This window comes from Camelus ferus, chromosome 17, assembly GCF_009834535.1.
Source record: "Camelus ferus isolate YT-003-E chromosome 17, BCGSAC_Cfer_1.0, whole genome shotgun sequence".
In the NCBI taxonomy this organism is placed as follows: Eukaryota; Metazoa; Chordata; class Mammalia; order Artiodactyla; family Camelidae; genus Camelus; species Camelus ferus.
This window is the reverse complement of record NC_045712.1, coordinates 43,547,785-43,565,980: the sequence shown is the minus strand read 5'-3', so window position 1 is coordinate 43,565,980 and position 18,196 is coordinate 43,547,785. Positions and strand designations below refer to the sequence as shown.

General features: G+C 42.9%; 1 protein-coding gene across 3 annotated transcripts in view; it reads left to right on the top strand.

The window, feature by feature from the left end:
• The window catches only part of STAC (SH3 and cysteine rich domain), a 198,787-nt gene extending 182,693 nt beyond the window's left edge, over nt 1-16,094 (top strand). For 2 of the 3 annotated variants that reach the window (XM_032459291.1, XM_006188360.3), the window contains 3 exons: nt 6,685-6,736; nt 6,831-6,968; nt 13,382-16,094. In XM_032459291.1, the coding sequence (XP_032315182.1) occupies nt 6,685-6,736; nt 6,831-6,968; nt 13,382-13,480 (289 nt within the window). In that variant the 3' untranslated portion in view covers nt 13,481-16,094. The remainder of the gene's footprint in view (nt 1-6,684; nt 6,737-6,830; nt 6,969-13,381) is intronic. The other variant, XM_032459292.1, reaches the window with a different exon arrangement.
• Nucleotides 16,095-18,196: the final 2,102 nt, after the last annotated feature.

Sequence of the window (18,196 nt, the reverse complement as noted above, 5' to 3'; positions counted from 1 at the left end):
TCAGCCACCTCCCAACATCTCCCCTGCCATCAGCCACCTGGGTTATAGAGTACTCATTCCACCCGGGGCCTTGCCACACCTCTCTGGTCACTACCTGGAGTCAAGGGGCAAGAGAGATGAGGGGATGAGGGTGTTAAAAGAAACACTTCCAAAACTCTGAATTACGTCAAAGGTCAACATCTGAAGCCACTTAAGAGGTCAAAGATTAATACATTAATCAACTGTCCCTGCCAAAACCTACGTGGACACCCAACCTAGAAGGTACTGATTACTAAATCTCCCCATTTCCCAGTGAAAAACTACATTTTTTAAGAGGAAATTAGAATTTTAAAGCCCTATTGTGTATCAGTTACAGGGCTAAAGACTTCCACATATGTGTTCTCATTTAATTCACTTAGCAACTTTGTAAAGTAAATATAGATCATATATATATATATGTCATGCACAGTATGTAATTATATAAATATAATTGAAGTAGCTGAATTTTAAAGAGCCATATACGTTTGGGATTTTTGTTCGTGGCCAAGTCTGCACATTTGTGCTCTTTTAGCATACTTCTCATTTAGCAATGACACTGACTGTAAATTCCTTTTACGTCTTTCCCCTTTGAGATTACCAACATCTTGAGGGCAGTAACTATTTCTTAACAACTATAATAGCAACCATCCCCTGTGGGCTGGTTATCTAAATGTGCTTCACAAGTATTAACTCATTTCATCCACAAAAAAAAAAATGAGGTATTTTATTATTAGGTATAATAATAAATATTATAATAATATGAGGTATGTTATTATCTTCACCTGACAGATAAGAAAATGGATGCTTAGAATAATCTTTTCATCTCTGTACCCTCAGGCCACACCCAAGACCGAATGTGTCATAAGCATTCAAAAATACTTGAATGGCACCTAATTTCCTTCCCCTCAGGAGGCAGAGATGAAGGGATTAGAAAGTCAAATTTCCTTTGTAGTCCAGTATATTCACTATCAGCCGAAACATGACGAAAGCAAGGAAAGCCCAGAGCATGCCACCTCGTCCGTGTGCTTCCCCTGGGAGGGCCGGGCTGAGGTCTCAGGGTTGCCTCAGACAGTGGAGAAGGTACTTCTCGGAAGCAGTGACCTCACTGGGAGGGTGTCAGTGTCTCCACCCCCGGGAATCTGCTCTGGATGGGGAACTGAGAGGGGCTGGGCAGGGGGCCTCAGGGCAACGCACAGTCCACTCTCCAGGAGCTCCCATCCACGGAAGACTAAACTGCCTTCATCACACCTTGCAGAAGAGTTCCCTGTAGATGCCAGCGCTCACTTGCCACATTCACGTGCTCTGTGTACACTGTGCCCTCCGAGTCCCTGAAACCAGTTTACCCAGTCAAAGGCAAGATGAGTTGCTATGGGCAAGATGAGCTGCTATGTGCAAGTGGAAAACTGACAAATGAGGGAGGCAGAGGACTGCTGAAAATGACCCCAGATAGCAACCATACAGCTCACACACACATACGCATAAACACGTACACACACGAATCACGCCGCCCTCCTCACCAGTAAGCCGATTCTGTAGTTGGCTTTTGTTATTTCATTCCTACTCCTATTGATGGCCTACAGTTTCCTCATTTCGAGATTTTCCATAGATCATGATATTACCAATGTGAAAATCTTCCTCTGGGTTTAAGACACATTTGCCTGAACAAACTTTAAAAAGCAAAGGCCAGCTGCACTGTTCTGATCTGTCTGCTCCAAACAGGACACTCATGTTGGTATTGTTTACTGAGTGCATTATACTTTTTATCACGGTATCTGATTCTGGGTTACAACACAGCAGAATTTCCACCTAAATGTAGGATGCTCTGATCGAATTAGAAAAGTTTGGCTTTTTTGGTTTTTTTTTTTTTTCCAAGTATTTGGAGGTCCTGACAAGTTTGTCTCCAAGAATTTGGAAATAAAGATAGAATTCAATTATAAAATCTATACATAATGAAAGGATTAGGAACATAAAGTCACATAAAAGAAAGAATATTCCTGTTAGACCAGAACAGGGCTTCCTTTGAACATGCCTGGAATATGATACCTCGAAATAAGAAAGAGTTGTTTTATGCAGGGGCCCAGGCAGCCACGGAGGCAGGAAACGACCGGAGGTGGAGTCACACACAGCAGTGACCATCCCAGGACCTAGCAAGGGAAGGCGTATTTTAGGCATTAAGCCGCCATTCCCCTGGGGTCAGTGGCAAGGTTCTCCCTGTGTAGAACAGGTGGGCAGAATGTTGAATTGAGTTCTTTGATGGCAGGACGGAGCACATCGACCCCACATGTAGGAGAGGGCAACTCAGGTGAGAACAGTTTGAGAAGAGAACTCACAGTTGGGAGTGAAAGGCTGTCACACAGGGTCACACGGGGCCAACCTGGGAGTCAGGGGAACAGCGGCTGGAGCCATAGGGGCAGCTTATGTACAGCCAGCAGCTGGGGTTAGTGAGGGTCCCCAAGCTCCCTGGGGACTCGCTGATTTGAATAATTTCACAGACTCCAGGGTGTAGAGGCTGTCCTTGGTTGTCTGGTACCTGGCCCCGGGGCAGTCGGGGCCGGGGCTGGTACTCAGTGCCCTGATACAGTCCAGCCCGAAAAGGGAAGCGGTGCAGGGTGTTGACTTAATCAGCTGTTTAAGGGAAACTCACCAATCTCTAGCCAAAGTTTCAAAACTGGGTCGACTTTTTTTTTAATAAATTTAAAATATTGAACATGAAAAGGAATATGTATGTATAACTGAATCACTGTGCTGTACATCAGAAAGTAACACAACACTGTAAATTGACTATACTCCAATTTTTAAAAATTGTATATTACACAGAGGGGTTTTGACGTGCACGCCCACTCAGACCGATCACCTGGAGCCCAGTATGGAAAGGATTCTAAGGCTTAGCGCAGGCTCTGGGGGAGGCTTGCTGAGATCGCTGGGTGATGCCCGGCAGGGGCACGAGGGCGGTAAAAATCCCAGTCACCGTGCTGGCTGACCCGGATGTAGGAGAGCTGCTGTCATGGATTCAAGTGCTGCCCTAGGAGAGGAAGAGCCTCCCTAAAGTGAAAAAAAAAAAAAAAAAAAAAAAGACATGCGCTGTCTCTTCCTGCTGATTCGAATATTTAACGAATATCACAGGAGTCCACTCTTCCTTATGACTGCATCCTGCTTATTTCTTTCATAGCCCTTGACAATTTGCAATCATATGTTTATTAGTTACACATTCTATATTTATTATTTATTAAATGTTTAATTATGCATTTGCTTATTTATTATCAATCCCTCTCACTGGAAGATTAGCTCCAGTCAGGCCTTCACTCAACAAAGTGTCCCCAGTGCCTAGGAAGATAGCTCTTTCAGAGTCAGCCTTCTGGAATATTTGTTGAATGAGTGGGTCCACCAAACAAAGAATCGAGGGGTGAATGTAATTTCTCCTCACTCAGCAAGCAGTTTTCAGATTCCGGCGGAGCTGTTTTATGGGAAAAGATAGACTCCCCATCACACTGTCAGGAGTATGTCTGGTCTTTCTCATAAAATTATCGCATGTATTCCAGCGAGTGCCTGATTCTAATGTGTGATTTAGTTACCATGGATCATGGGCTCAGGGACTGTGAAGACTGAGTCTCTACCCAGACCATAAAACTAGAGATTGGATTCAGGCGGTATTGTTTTACACCCTTAGGAAAACCTGCCTCTCCCAACCTCCAGCTTGATTCTCTACCTATAATATCTACCAAACCATCAGCAAAGTCATTGTGGTTGATACTGACATATGGTTTCTTAGGTTATTAGGTTAAATAAAATCTGCTGGAGCTAGAAAGATTTTTCTAAATCCACTTTCATCCTCGCTGCTTAATTAAATCCCTCACCTGGGAAAAGAGTGATTTTCAGCCTTCTCGCTTTCTGTGGCATCAGCATGACACTGTGACTGCTGAAATACCAAAATGCCAGTTGTGTTTAATGCTTCAGGTGCAATAAGCCTGTTATATTTGGAATCTCCTATGAAGATAGATATTAACTGAGAATTGAACATGACAGCAGAGGAGATTGAACCAGAATAGCAAAAATGAGCACACAAATCTACTTCCCTTTTTGCTCCGATCCCTTAAAATGTCAGAAAGAATACATCCATAATAGTACTCAAAAACTAGAAATAATACTATCAGGGACCCAAAAATCTTGGGAGTTTCCTGACAGACCACAGCAAATAGAGAACAATGAAGATGACCAGAGACCAAAGAATCTCAGGAAAAAATAACTTTAAATGTAAGAGCACATTCAAAGAGACACTGAACTCACAGAAAGTTCATTAAAGAGCATGAGGGTGTCTCGGTGGCTTCATTGCATTAATGGCCCCATTCCTTCACTGTCCCTGTATCCATGCCCTTTGCCATGAGACTTTAATGTTCCTCTCACCACAGAGGTGGAGTCTGTTACCCCGCCCCCTGAGTCTGGACTGGCCTTGGGCCTTGCTTTGCCTAATTAAATGAGGCAGAAATGACAATGCGTCAGTTCTGAGCCTAAGACTTAGAGGCCCTGTGTGTTTTGCATGTTTCTGTTTGCTGCCCTGGCAAGGCCATGAATGTCCAAATTGGCCTTCAAGAGTATGAGAAACATGGAATAAGGCAAAGTCACCCCAGTCATCACCCAAAAATGAGAGTGAGTCATTGAGGTGTGGGGGCTGTTTGTTACACAGCATTGTCACAGCAGTGTATAACTGATACAGAGTTCCAACTGTGTCCATAACACCATATTACTACTTAGAATGAGCAATAGGCAGCAATAGTGTGTGACTCTTGAATTAAACCATTACATTGTAGTGTAAAGAAAGGGAAACTTTCTGAGAAAGAAAAAGAATCGTGAAGAGCTAACACTGGACCTCCAGACCTTCTAGAGAGCAGGAGGAAAAGGAAAAGGCAGCTCTACTTAGAGAAAGGTAAACTGACCTTCTCCTCCCAGGGTTAAGAAATCCATTCTTGTTTTTGCCACCTGGGTAGTGGCAGGAGGACCCAGATTGCTTGACCACTATACTCTCAAGCATCCAAAAGTGAGATGCATCAGGTGGCACACCCTGCTCACTTAAACAGAGCCTGAACTTCTCCCTCACACATTGCAGATGCAGAATGTGGCAGCAGAGAAGTTCACCCAGCTATTCACACTCTGTTTTCAGTCATGAATATAAAGAAACAACTAAGAAACACAGGTGTTGGAGAAAATCCCCTGACGTGAAGGAGAAGTAATAAGATAAAAGAACAGGCTAATGAACCCTCGAGGAAACAAATCATTCAATAAGGAAGGAAGCATTGTTTCAAATACATAACAATATCCTGAGAGAGATCTATCACAATATTCCATCCATAACATGAAGTGGCAGGTGTGAAAAGGGAACGTTCAGAAAATAACAAAGAAACCTTGAAAATTAAAATTTTTCCTAATATTCTCAGTATTGTAATAAATAATAGAAGAGACAAGCCCAAACACAAAATACTGCAATCAGCAAGATTAAACTGAATACTTGAATAGACAAATATTAACAATTATTACATCTAGGTGATGGCTATATTGGTGTTCTTGATACTATTTTTCCAACTCATATATTTGTTTGAAAAGTTTTCATTATAAAAATTTGAGGGGAGAGAAAAAAATTTTTAAAAAGGGATATTAAATTGAGAGAAATTTTGGAACAGATTTTTTTAAAAAAGAAAAAAATAGAAACTGTGTAAGCATGACAAAGATATGGATGATTGACCCAGAAGGTCAAACATGTGTTGACTAGAAATTCCAGGGAGAAAGAAGAAAATGAGTGGGAGAAAACAGTGGGGGGAAAAAAAACACACAAGATTTTCCTAAGTCGAAAAATAATGAGTCCTCAGAGTGTAAAAGCGCCAGTAAGTGTCAAGTGGAAAGAATTAAAAGACATGAACACACACACATGCACACACATGGATGTGAAAATCAGACAAGAAGTGGCAAATAACCACCATGTCTACAATACCACCAGCACAAACATGGAGGTCCCCAGGTAGAACCAAGTCATTCTTGATGAAGAAGGTAACAGACACACGCACGCAACAAGTCTAAAATAAAACTGCAAATTATACCAACATAAAAGATGGCAGACAAGTTAAAGTGGTTTCCAGGAGGTACTGAGAAGATACAGCTAGTAAAAAAGAGAATGACTCATTCTAGATGTCAGTAGTAAGCAAGAGAAAAATCAAGACACATATCTATATGCAAATGTAAGTGCCCCGAAAAGCGTCTAGAAGAAGACACAGGAAACCACTAACAGTGGCCATCTCTGGGCAGTGGGAGGAGGATTATGGGGCAGAATATAAAAAAGCTCCAGTTTATTGACTTGAAATGTACTGACTTCCAAGTTTGGTTTGTTTTTTTGTTTTTTTTTTTTTTGTTTTTTACAATGCGAAGATGATCGTCTATATACAAAACTAAAGCTAAAGAGTTTTTTAATACAGCACAGAAAGTACACTTGATTTCACTGCCTAACAAAGCTGTTCTCATGGGTGGGACGGGATGCACAGGTAAAAGTCATGACCATTTTCGTTCTGTTTATTTTAAGATTATTTGTGTAAGAGAAAAACGATCACTTCTGACTGTCTAGTACCATCGTTTTCCTCTTTCCGCCTCTACTTCCTCACCCAACTCATTCGTTCTTCTTTTTAGGCCAGGAGACATTATTACTCTTCTCGAGGACTCCAATGAAGACTGGTGGAAAGTAAGTGTTCCTTTTTCTTTAAGAAAAATCATTCGGTAACTACAATTACAACGGATGCTACAACTGTGGATGCATGCCTCCTTTTTCCTTTCAGGGGAAAATTCAAGACAGGATTGGCTTCTTTCCAGCCAACTTTGTTCAGAGAGTACAACAAAATGAGAAGATTTTTAGATGTGTTAGAACCTTCACTGGGTGTAAGGAACAGGGGCAGATAACACTGAAAGAGAATCAGGTGAGTGAAGCACACTGACACACCCCGAGTACGCCCGAGACGGAGGGACAGTCATTCTGACAGACAGCAATCCATGTCAGTCAGAATGAGCGGAGTCCCGTTCAGAGTACTCACTCTGAGAAAAGATACACTTAGTCCAATGACAGTACCGTAGTAGGATCTCAACACGCAAAACCTCAGTGTTAATCACTTGGTGATGTCTGTCACAAGAGCAAACTGCCCAAAGTTGCTCATTCTCCCTGGAGCTGGTGTTTCCACCTGCTCCCAAGGGACAGCAGAAGCCATCATCTGCCTGGAAAGAGCAGTGGCATCTGAGGGACACCCCCCCCATAACAACAGCACCCCTGGGGAGCCCCGCTGCCGTGCATATATAGTATATGACATTTGTAAATCTTATATGCCTGCATTTTATTTGAAGTCCTACACATGCCCTGTAAACGAGGAAACAAAGGCTGATAGAGGTTACGTGCCTTGCTCACGGGGCCAAAACTTGGTGCGTGGCCAGACAGGAACTGAAAGACAGGTCTACAAGCTCCCGGACCATGTGGAACAAACTCTGGGTGTAAAGTGCTGTGTGCATAGCTTGGTTCCCCGGGAAGGCAAGTGTCATAAAGGCACACGTCCCAGGACCAGAAAATTTGGAAACAAATTCCTGCTCCGATAGAAGCCCTACTGAGTCATTCTTGATTCCAGGCAATGGGGTCACCCTCATCAGACTGAGACCCCACCTCTAATGCCGTACACACCCCACAGAGCACACAGGCACATTTCCCAGCTGGATTCCCCGCCCATGCTTCAGATGTCTCCAAGTGTACTCAGCTGTACCCTCCCTGTCCCAAAAATTTGGAGTCTTTTGAATGAAGTACATTCAGGAAGAATGTTCATCTGTATTAGCAACGTGCTACTACATAAATTTTGCTAGCTTGTTTGATTTTTTTTTCCCTCAGAATAATCTTGTGCTTCTCTGTTTGAGATTAAACATTGTTTTTTGTCATTAAAGTACAAATCAGTGAAACCAGAAGGCAAGTTAAAATTTGCTCAAGTTGATCAGTTTCTAGAAGCAGAACGTTGGCTTGGTGACTTCTACCAGTTCCTTGGCTACATTCCCCCAAAAAAGTATTTTCTGGGAATGGGTTCACACCTGCGTTCTCCTCTCTCCCGGTTGAACTGACAATGTACAGGGGTCCAGGTGAGACAACCAACCTGGTCTCTTCACTTAGACACGTCCAAGACACAACACAGCATTTCAGCCTGAACCTGGAACCACAGGGATCCGCCCACAATTCTTTAGGAAAATGCTGTAACCCCTGGTATTTGACTAGCCTGGTATTTCTAAAACATGGTCATTGGGCCACCTGAATCAGAAGTTACCTGTTGAAAATGCAGATTTCTGTCTCCACCCCAGATCTGCTGAAACGGAAACTTTCAGGATAAAGGCAGGGAATCAGTCTTTTTTACAAACTTCCCAGGTTTTCCAATCATAGCTAAAATTTGAAAATAACCTGCATTTCCATTTCTCATTTTATAGTCCTTTAGTAGTTCTGTGACAACTGAAGGCATCTGTATTTCCATGGCATGTAGGTCAACAGAAGGCACTGAGGTCTCTTTACTCCTACACAAATTCTCTATTTTCAGGCTTTATCATCAATATGGCATCCAATTTTGGGAAAATATCAGCCCCCGAAAGGAAGTACTTTTATTTTTTAACTTTTATGAGAGGGAGGTAATTAGGTTTATTTATTTATTTATATTTGGAGGAGGTACTAGGAATTGAACCCAGGACCTCATGCATGCTGAGCATGTGCTCTACCACTTGAGCTATACCCACCCCCCACCAAACTACATTTTAAAAATTTATTATTGTAGGAGGGAGGGTATAGCTCATTGGTAGAGTGCATGCCTAGCATGCATGAGGTCCTGGGTGCTGCCTTCGATCCCCAGTACCTCCACTAAATAAATAAATAAACCTAATTACCTATCCCCCAAAAAACAAACAAACAACAACAGATTTTAAAAATCTATTATTGAGGGAAAAAAAATTAGTCTCCACTTCAATGTCTTAAATTATTTTAGGTGTAAAATTTCCAAACACGCTTGTTGATTGACAGGAGTATAACAGTAGTCGCAAAAAAACACAGATTCTAGTGTCATGCAGACATGGATCTGTATCCTGTGTGAGTTTTGGCAGTCACCTCTGAATGTCAACGTTCTCATCTGTAAAATCAGCATAGTAGCATCTTCCTCTTCACTTGGAGGTGAGGGTTAACTGCAGCACCTGTGTCCAGCGCCAGCACCATGCCTGGCCACCATGGGTCTCAGCAAGGTCATGACCCTTGCCACCATCATCATTCAGAGACAAGCCTAAACGGGGACTACATCCACAGTGGCCAGTGCCACTGAAAATAAACAGAGTAGACATCAGAAAATAGCCAGTGTGATATTTATAACCCTAAAAATATAGAGACAAATGGTCATTAGCAAATTAGAAGAAATTTGATTCTGGAAACAAATGCAACACATCTCTCTGATTAAATCACATTTCTGCCTCAGGGGTTGATCTGTCTCACCATTATTACATTATGTTTTCACAGAACTCTTGCTGCAACAGAATTAGGTTATTCTTCCGTTGTGAACACACCTAGAGTTTGTACTGACACAGGAGTATGTTTTCTTCACTTCTGAAATTTAAAAGCTATCCTTATTCAATCAATTTGAACATTGTTGTTTTTTTAAATTTATCCCTAGTTCTGTCATCTCTATAGAACTATTTTAATTGATCCTTGTGTTCTATAAAAGCTTTAAAGAAAAACGGATAAATTATTTTTAGGCTGTAAACCTAAAATGCATTTATTATGGAGAAAATTTGAAAATACCCCCAAAAAATTATAAAGAAAATAAAGATCACGGGTAATTCAACCATTGAGCTATTAAGAACAAATACTTCTGGGTTATTTCCCATGAAACTTTTCTTCAAATTTGTATTTTGATACCATAATCTATTTGGTTTCCCAACTTTTTTTTTTAAAACATAGTCACTAAATGTTTATCAAAAGACAGTTTTTAGCAGTTATATAATATCATGTAGATCAGAGGCTGCGAAACCATAATCGACGGATCAACCTGGCCCTGGTTTTTAAAGTTTATTTAGACCACTGCTGCGCTCAGTCACGTATGTGTTACCTGCTGCTCTCACACAGTAGTTGGGTAGAATCATCCCTGTAGAGACCATACAGCCCGCAAAGCCTACGATACTTACTACTGAGTCCTTTACGGACAAAGTCTGCCAACCCCTCGTCTAGATATACAAGAATGTCCTCTATTATTGGATGTTCAAAGCTTTTTAAAAAAATATTCCTAATTGCAGGGAACATCTCTAAACCTAAATCTTTTTCTATAACTCTGATTATTTCTTTAGGATCTACTTCAGAATTCATAGGAAAACAGATACAAAATTTCTTCAGTTCTCGATGCCTACTGCCCGCTTGCCTCTGTGAAGGCTGCGCCAATTCATGCCCACATCAGCGATTTCTGAGAACATTCAGGTTACCACACCCTTGCCACAACTGAACATTACTATTTTTGATATCTGTCATTTTGATAAAGGAATAATGTTTCATGTTAATAGCAATTTCCTGGATGGTTAGGGGTTAGGGAGGTTGAAATTTTATCATGTAGTATCAGGCATTTGTCATTCTTTTATGAATGATCTGTTTATGCACTTTATTTTCTTACACTATGAAAAAGTTTTCTGTATTTTAAAAATCTTTACACCTGGTCTGCCATAGGTGGCCTCTGTCATTTGCCTTTTGATCTTAATACTTCTTCCTTCAGGAATTTAGTAACTCTTTGGTTGAGTCATCACTGTTTTACCGTATTTCTCTTAAAGTTTTCATCTCTTTATTGTTTTCCACTTCATCACTCCACTTCTTCCTCAGAGAATGTTTAAAGGTAGTCCCCAACTTCACTTTAGTTTTCTGAAGTTGTAGTTCAGTCTTTCATCACCTCTAATATTGATCTTAACTGAGTGTCTGTTTCCTTGGAGTGCTGTCTTCTCAGTCAGCCCCCTTTCCTTTGTAGCATGGTCGGTTGGTTTGTTTTGCATCTCATTACATCATCTCTTCACCCCAAGAGATTCTCTCTTAAAATATCAAGACCAAGTCTTTCTTCAACCTACCATATCCAGTGTGTCTAAAAGAACTTTCAGATATATACATATTTCCTGCAGTATTTTTTGATGTTTTATAGCAACATATCCTTTCATCTGTGGTAGGACAGAGGCAACGATGCCCATGTCCTAATCCCTCACATGGCAGGAGGGACTCAGCAAATGTGGCTAAGAATCTTGAGATGTAGGTTATCCAGGAAAACCTAAAGTAATCACAGGGGTCCTTATAAGAGGCAAGACAGGAGGGTCAGAGTCAGAGAAGGAGCTGTGACAATGGAAGCAGAGAGAGAGATTTGAAGATGCTGTGCTGCTGGCCTTGAAGATGAAGGAAGGGACCATGAGCCGAGGAAGGCAGGGGCCTGAAGACGCTGCCAGCTGGGAAGCAGATTCTCTCCTGGAGCCTCCAGAAGGAGGGCAGCCCTGCTTGCACCCTGACTTTAGGACTCTAATCTCCAGAACTGCAACACAAGAATCAAATCCAGATTTGTTTCCTCTGCAAAAGCAACTTTGTAGATGTGACCGAGTCCTAGACTGTAGACCCTGTGATGGGGAGATAGCCTGGATTGTTTAAATTGGCCAAATCTAATCACTTGAATCCTTAAAAGCAATGAAATGTATCTGGCTGGAGATGGTGAGATGCAGCAGAAGGGAGATGAGGCAGAAGGATAGGTCAGCAAGAGATTATGTGTGAGAGGGGCTCAACCCACCCTTACTGGATCTGAAGATGTAGCGAGGGGCCACAAGTTAGGGAAGGCAGGCAGCCCCTAGGAGCTGAGAATGACCCCTGGCTGACAGCCAGCAAGGAAACAAGGACTTCAGTCTCACAGCTGCAAGGAACTGAATTCAGCACCAACCTAACTGAGCCTGGAATTAGACTGTCTCCCAGAGAAAGAGAAGAGAAAGAAAGGAATCAGACCCTCCTGACTCCTGGATATTGTTCTGGTGAAACCCAGGGCAGAGAAAACGAGCCAAGCCCACCAGACATAGGACTTACAGATAGAATCATTAGATAATATTCTATACTAAGTTGCATTGTTGAAAGCCACTAAGTTTGTGGTAATTTGCTATGACGGCAATAATTGAACTAATACATATCTCAGGTCACAAAACTCCAAGTGAGTCAACCTCAAAAAGTACAGTGTACTTATATGTGAAATATACAAATATATAAAAGAGCTGGACACAGGGCAGTTTTGCATTTGTAAATCAGGAATCTAGATTTCTCCATGTCTGTTCTGCTATCCTGGAAATGTCAGCCACCTCCCCTCGTGGTCACAAATGGCTGCAGCCACTCCAAGAATCCTTGCTACACAGAGAGATTTTCCTCCTAGTACATCTCTTCTAAGAGGAAAACAAGCCATCCCATAAGTTCCCTAGAAGATACTCCATCCTGTTTTATTGGCTGGAACTGAGTCCTAGGGGAACCACTAAGAGAATCACCAGCAAGGAGGACAGAAACAGACTGGGACCAGTTAGGATTTACCTCCCACAGCGAGTTACCTGCACAAGGATTCCTGTCTCAGGCTCTGCCTCTAGGGAATCCAGCCTGAGACATAACCCATCGCCCTTGGAAGCAGGTGGAGCAGGAAAAACTGGCAACATGCTAACAGCTCTTCAAAACCTCTTTTCATTTACAGCCAGCCACATCCACCCTTCTGTGCCCGTCAGTGGCCTATAAGTGGTGAATGACAAGGCACCCAAATGGATTTTGTCCACTGCCTTTTTAAGTCTAGCATAGGTGTTCTTATTCCAGAATATGCAGGGTGTTAGCATCTATTTGCTTGGTACCAGGAATGAAATAGCTGCCTTTGACTTCCCAATATTACAGGGAAGTGCCTAAACTTCCAGGCTTGTGACAGGAGCCCGCTGAATGGTAGCTATTATTTTGGATTTTAAAATAATGTATTGAGGACCCACTGCCTGCCTCAGGCTAGCTCTGTGGAAAGCATTCTCTCATTCTGTCGTTACAGGGACTCTTCTGGGGGGACACAGAATTATCAGTCCCACTTTACTGATCCTCATTCATGAAGCTCAATCTCAGAAAACATTCAAAGCCTGGACCTAGTTCCAAACCCAGGGTTCTGTCCAATTTATTTTCAAACCTTTCTTTCATCAAGCCACAGCTTCCCTAAACCACTCTCCCTTTTCCAACTTGCTGCTCCGCTGACCTCTGCCAGCCGTGATTGAGGACAGGGGTTCTAGCTTCTCTCCCATTGACACGTTTCTTGTTTTCTTCCTTGGCATTCAGATCTGTGTGACTTCGGAAGAAGAACAGGACGGCTTCATCAGAGTCCTCAGTGGAAAGAAGAGAGGCCTCGTCCCCCTCGACGTTCTAGAAAACATCTGACTGCCGGCCCCTCCTCCTCTGGCCGGCGGCGAGCCCCGCTGTGACGCCTCATCTCACGCTGTGTTAACCCAGAGGAGCTGCCACGCTGACCGGCCACCCAGGAAACAGTGAGACCAGACTCAAGGCTCTGAGACTGCGGGGTAACAGCCACATGGCAGAGGGCCCATCGCAAGCACGTCCAAGGCTGCCCAAGGTGGGGCTGAGGCTGAGAGAGTCGGCCCAAGTGCTGTCCTAGGGGGCAGTAACCACTGCCGCCCATAGGACTCAGCTCCATCCCTGGCCATGTGGTGTGACAGCCAGCCCGCCCGAGTGTGCTCCAGTCTGCGGGGTGGCCCCAGTGTGAGGCTCAGACCCACGCAGCCAACTGGGATTCTGGTTCCAGATCTCTGTCCCCAATACTGGCCAATCAGCATCCTCACATCTGAAACCCCAAGCAGTCTTTCTGCAGAACATCAGGAAGCCCTACTCCCTAGCCCCCAACATTCCAGGGCTCCCCACAGGCCCCCCTCACATTGCCATCGTGCCATCTCTTCTGTCCCTGAGTACGTCCTGGCGGTGAGCGTTCCGTGTGAGGGCTAGGCTGACATGGTGCCGGCTGCACAGACCTGATCTGCCCCCAGGTTGCCATAGGCGGCCCCTCCTGTCACTCTGGTTACGGACAGGGCTGGCAGAGCAGGATGCAGTGGGCAGAGAAGGGGCACGGAGGGGCAGAAAGCCCTTACTGATGATCAGAAGCCCTTTCAGTCATGAAGTCCTTTCCCCAAGGAGATGGGGTTGGGGAAGACAGTGTGGCAAAACATCTCCATGGTGAGCGTGAGCCTCCTGTTACGTCCTCTGAATCAGGGGCAGCAGTTTTCCCTTCTGCCATCCTGTAGGGCCTCCCTCTTTAGACACTGAGCCCACCTTGCGGGGAGCCAGAAAGAGCATCTTAGAAAAGCAGCCAAATGGGAAACTGTTCTCATGAAGAGCAGAATATTATGCCCCAGCAGATGCAAAATGGGAAAGAGTCCTTAACGCTTCATCCCTCTGAAGGCAAGAGACTTGGTGCCTGTTTAGCATCGAGGGGAACCTCTGTGGCTGTGTCTGTATTGATGTTTACAAGAATGCAATCTACTGTGATGCCTTCCTCCCCAGGCCTCCTCCCAGCATTCCAACTTGCATCCTATTAGTCATTAATACGGTTAAACTTCGATTCACAAAGACCTGCAGTGTCCCTTTGGTTTATTTTGTTACAGAGCAATAAAATCATTGGAACCGTTGGTTTTTAAAAGACTTAAGTGGATACATCCCAGGCAGTAAGCATTATCTCCCAAACCAAAGCATAGTTAAGTCTCCACTGATTTCTTTTGTTACTGCTCAGCGTGAAGCCCAGACAGGATGGCTGCTGGTTTCTAGCAGTTGGGATGCCTTACTCTCAGTTTAAAAGCCAGCATCCAGAATTTCCTCGCTCTCTGATACATGAAAAACAGAGTCAAGATGGACTCTTTGAGAGCCAGGGTGGATAATATGACTGCCATTCCATAACATGGTACGCCGCAATACAGACGTGCTTTGCCTCTAAGTCAGTATTCCATTTAATAAAGACAACACCATGGCTGGAAGGAGCATAGAAAACATGTGTCCTGATCTCTTCTTTCTGGTAGAACATCCACAGAAACTTTTGCATACAGTTGTGTTGCATCCTATCCAAATTTAATTTGCATTAAAAAAAAATAAGCAGTTTGCCTTTTTAAGTTGAACAGAAGGAGGCTACGGTAGCTAGCCTCCAAGGTGGTCCCCCAGTGAGCCCTGCCGCCTGATATTCCTGCCTTTGTGCAGCCCTTCCCACGTTGAGTCAGGGCTGGTCTTATGTCACCAACAGGATACAGCAGAGTGATAGTGCATGACATCCGTGCTGGGTCACAAAGCCCCTGAAGCCTCTGCCTTGATCCCTTGGAACACTCACCCTTAGGAGCCCTGAGCCACCATGTAAGTTTACCCACTGTGAGCCCACAGTGCTGGAGAGACCCAGCAAGACCACACGTTACTGCAGCTGAGCGCAACCCAGACATCACAGAGCAGCAGTCATCCTGCTGAGCCCTGCCCCAAGGGAAAGATTTATGAGCACGATAAATATGGGTTTTTTAAGTCATTAAGTTTGGGAGTGATCTGTTACACAAAAATAGGTAACTGTAACAGGAACTCTGTAATTTGAGCCAATGTTAGAAAGGAGAAAAAATACTTTCTGCACAAGGTGAACCATAAGGTTTTGCACATATCAAGTACTGGCAGGCGGTTAACCCTCCAAATGCAAGATGTCTAGTGTTCCTTAAAGATCTGGAGTCGTCCAGATATCAGAGAGAAAGTAAGAGATTCCTCATAACCCAGATTGCCATGGATGCTTACACACACACACACTCTCCCATCAAGAGGAAGAGGCCAGCATCTGGTTATGTATTCAAAGCAGCCAGCTGGGTAGCACATAGTAGGAGCTTATTACAGGTTTGCTATTAAAAGGAGAAAAATAAAATCAGTGGGAAGATCACAACACATATAAATACCCCGGTGCCAAGAATTGCTAAAAGGCAAAAAAAAAAAAAAAAAAAAAACCACCAGAAATCCGAATGCTGGTCCAGATCATTGGCTGCTCCAAGGACAAGGGAGCCAGGGAGGAAACTTACTGTCAGCCCCAGCCCAGAGCCAGGCCCGTGCAGCTGTGAAAAAGCGTGATGTGCATAAACAGAAACTTGAGATATAAGTAAGTTGATTTAGAACCTGCAGAACATTTATTAGCATCAGCTAGTACATTCCAAGGAACACAGTTGGGAAAATTAGGTAGAGAATTCTTATATAATATCGGGTCCACCTAACAGCCCCAGTGCTCCCTAATAGTCCCTTTCTTCCTACAACTCACTGACATACTTGTGAAGTACTGAAAAGGACACACAAGCATCGTAAAAACTAAAGGCTGAAAGTCAGCCTACTCTGGAATCTGAGTCCGCATAAGTAGGAGATAGAGGGATCTGTGTCCTCCAGGGGTGGAGAAACTCAGGAGAAAGAGTAGCTTTTTCATGCTCTGACAACTTTAGCAAATACTGACCAGCAGGGCGTAGGCTGCTATAAATCTGAGAATAAAAGAAAGTTCAGCATCGCCCAAAATAGCAACCCCAGGAACCTGAGTGAGCAGGTGTGCTCCACAGACTTGTCACAAAACAAAAATCCTCACAAACAATTCGGACAAAAAAAAATGAAACTAGCTTAATGACATCCTGTAGCGATCCCTTACAGTCTGTTCTGTTACTGTTCTGTTGTGTTTTGTACACCACCTGGTGTTTTTGACTCTTAGAACATGTTTTGTTTTGTTTTGTTCTTAGCTTCCAATAAGGAGTTTTAAATAGTCCTCAATCTTTCTGTGGGTAATAGAAACTTTTAACTGAACTTTGAAATTTTAACAAGATAATGGCAATTTTATAGTTCCTTTTTAAAAATAAAGAAGTGGCAGATTTTTTTTTTTAAATCATCTCAAGTTTAAACAGCTATTGAACGACTTCCATGTCTTCATGGAAGTCAGGATATACTGAAGTACTGAAAATACACCCTGGGAAAGGACAGTATCTATTTCCAAGGAAAATGACGGAGCACCTTTAGATTTCCCCCCTCGCCTCATTGGCTCAAGTTCTTGGGTTATTTCTCTGACCCCATTTTATTCAATGCATCACAATATTTTTCTCTGTCTGCCACTCCTTTTAAACCAGCTCCTTGAAATTGTGCTTAGTTCATTTATTTTCAGTCTTTACTAAGGTAAAAAGAATAATCATCCAAGATTATAACTTTTCCTCTGAGTTCAGATTTGACCATATTTTCATTTACTTAAAAATACTCTGTAATTATAGTTATGATTTTTCTCTCAGATTTTTTTATTTCTTGTGTGTGTGTGTGTGTGTGTGTGTGTGTGTGTGTGTGTGATTAAAACTATTGTACATTGTGGTCAGAAAATATGGTCCATATAGTTTCTGCTTTGAGGAATTAATTGGTATTTTATTTTTTGCTCTAATATGTGAATAATATTTACAGAAATTTGATAGATGCTGGCAAAAAAGAAAAGCCATGTCTGTGGTATATAAAGTTCAATATATGTCTACTCAATAAATGCTGAAAGTATTCAGGTCATCTGTATTCTCATTTATTTTTGCTAATGTGCCCTCTCAAAGACAAGGAAGTCAAGAGCCAGCAGCTATGGGACCGAAATGAGAGACACCTCGTGAGTACCTCCAATCACTCCTTTAGTGCCAGCCCCTGGAGGAAGGAATGCCACCCAGGGCTCTCTACCACAGCTTCCTCTTCCACATTTTGGATGAATCACTAACGTCATTTCCTAAGTAAACATTCTAACTCCCTGGAGAAACCTGTAAAGGAACCACTTTTAAGTGAAGAGGTCTTAAAAATATTCTTGGAAAACTTCAGTGTTAGCTCAGGGAATTTTGACAGAGAAAAACTACAGCAATCATTGTCGGGCGACAATCACATCACAGCTCCATCCTCCAAGACCGGTGAGGGCGAAAATCACATGAAAATCACAGAACGTCTTCATACCCAAGAGTCTACGTCTGGATATGGTCAATCACCAGCCGCTGATTCTGAGATGTGGATTTTCCTCTGGTCATTACAATGGTGGCTCTTTTGGCAATGAAATCAACAAATATTTATTAGAGTCAACTGGGAAAGACTGTAATCAAA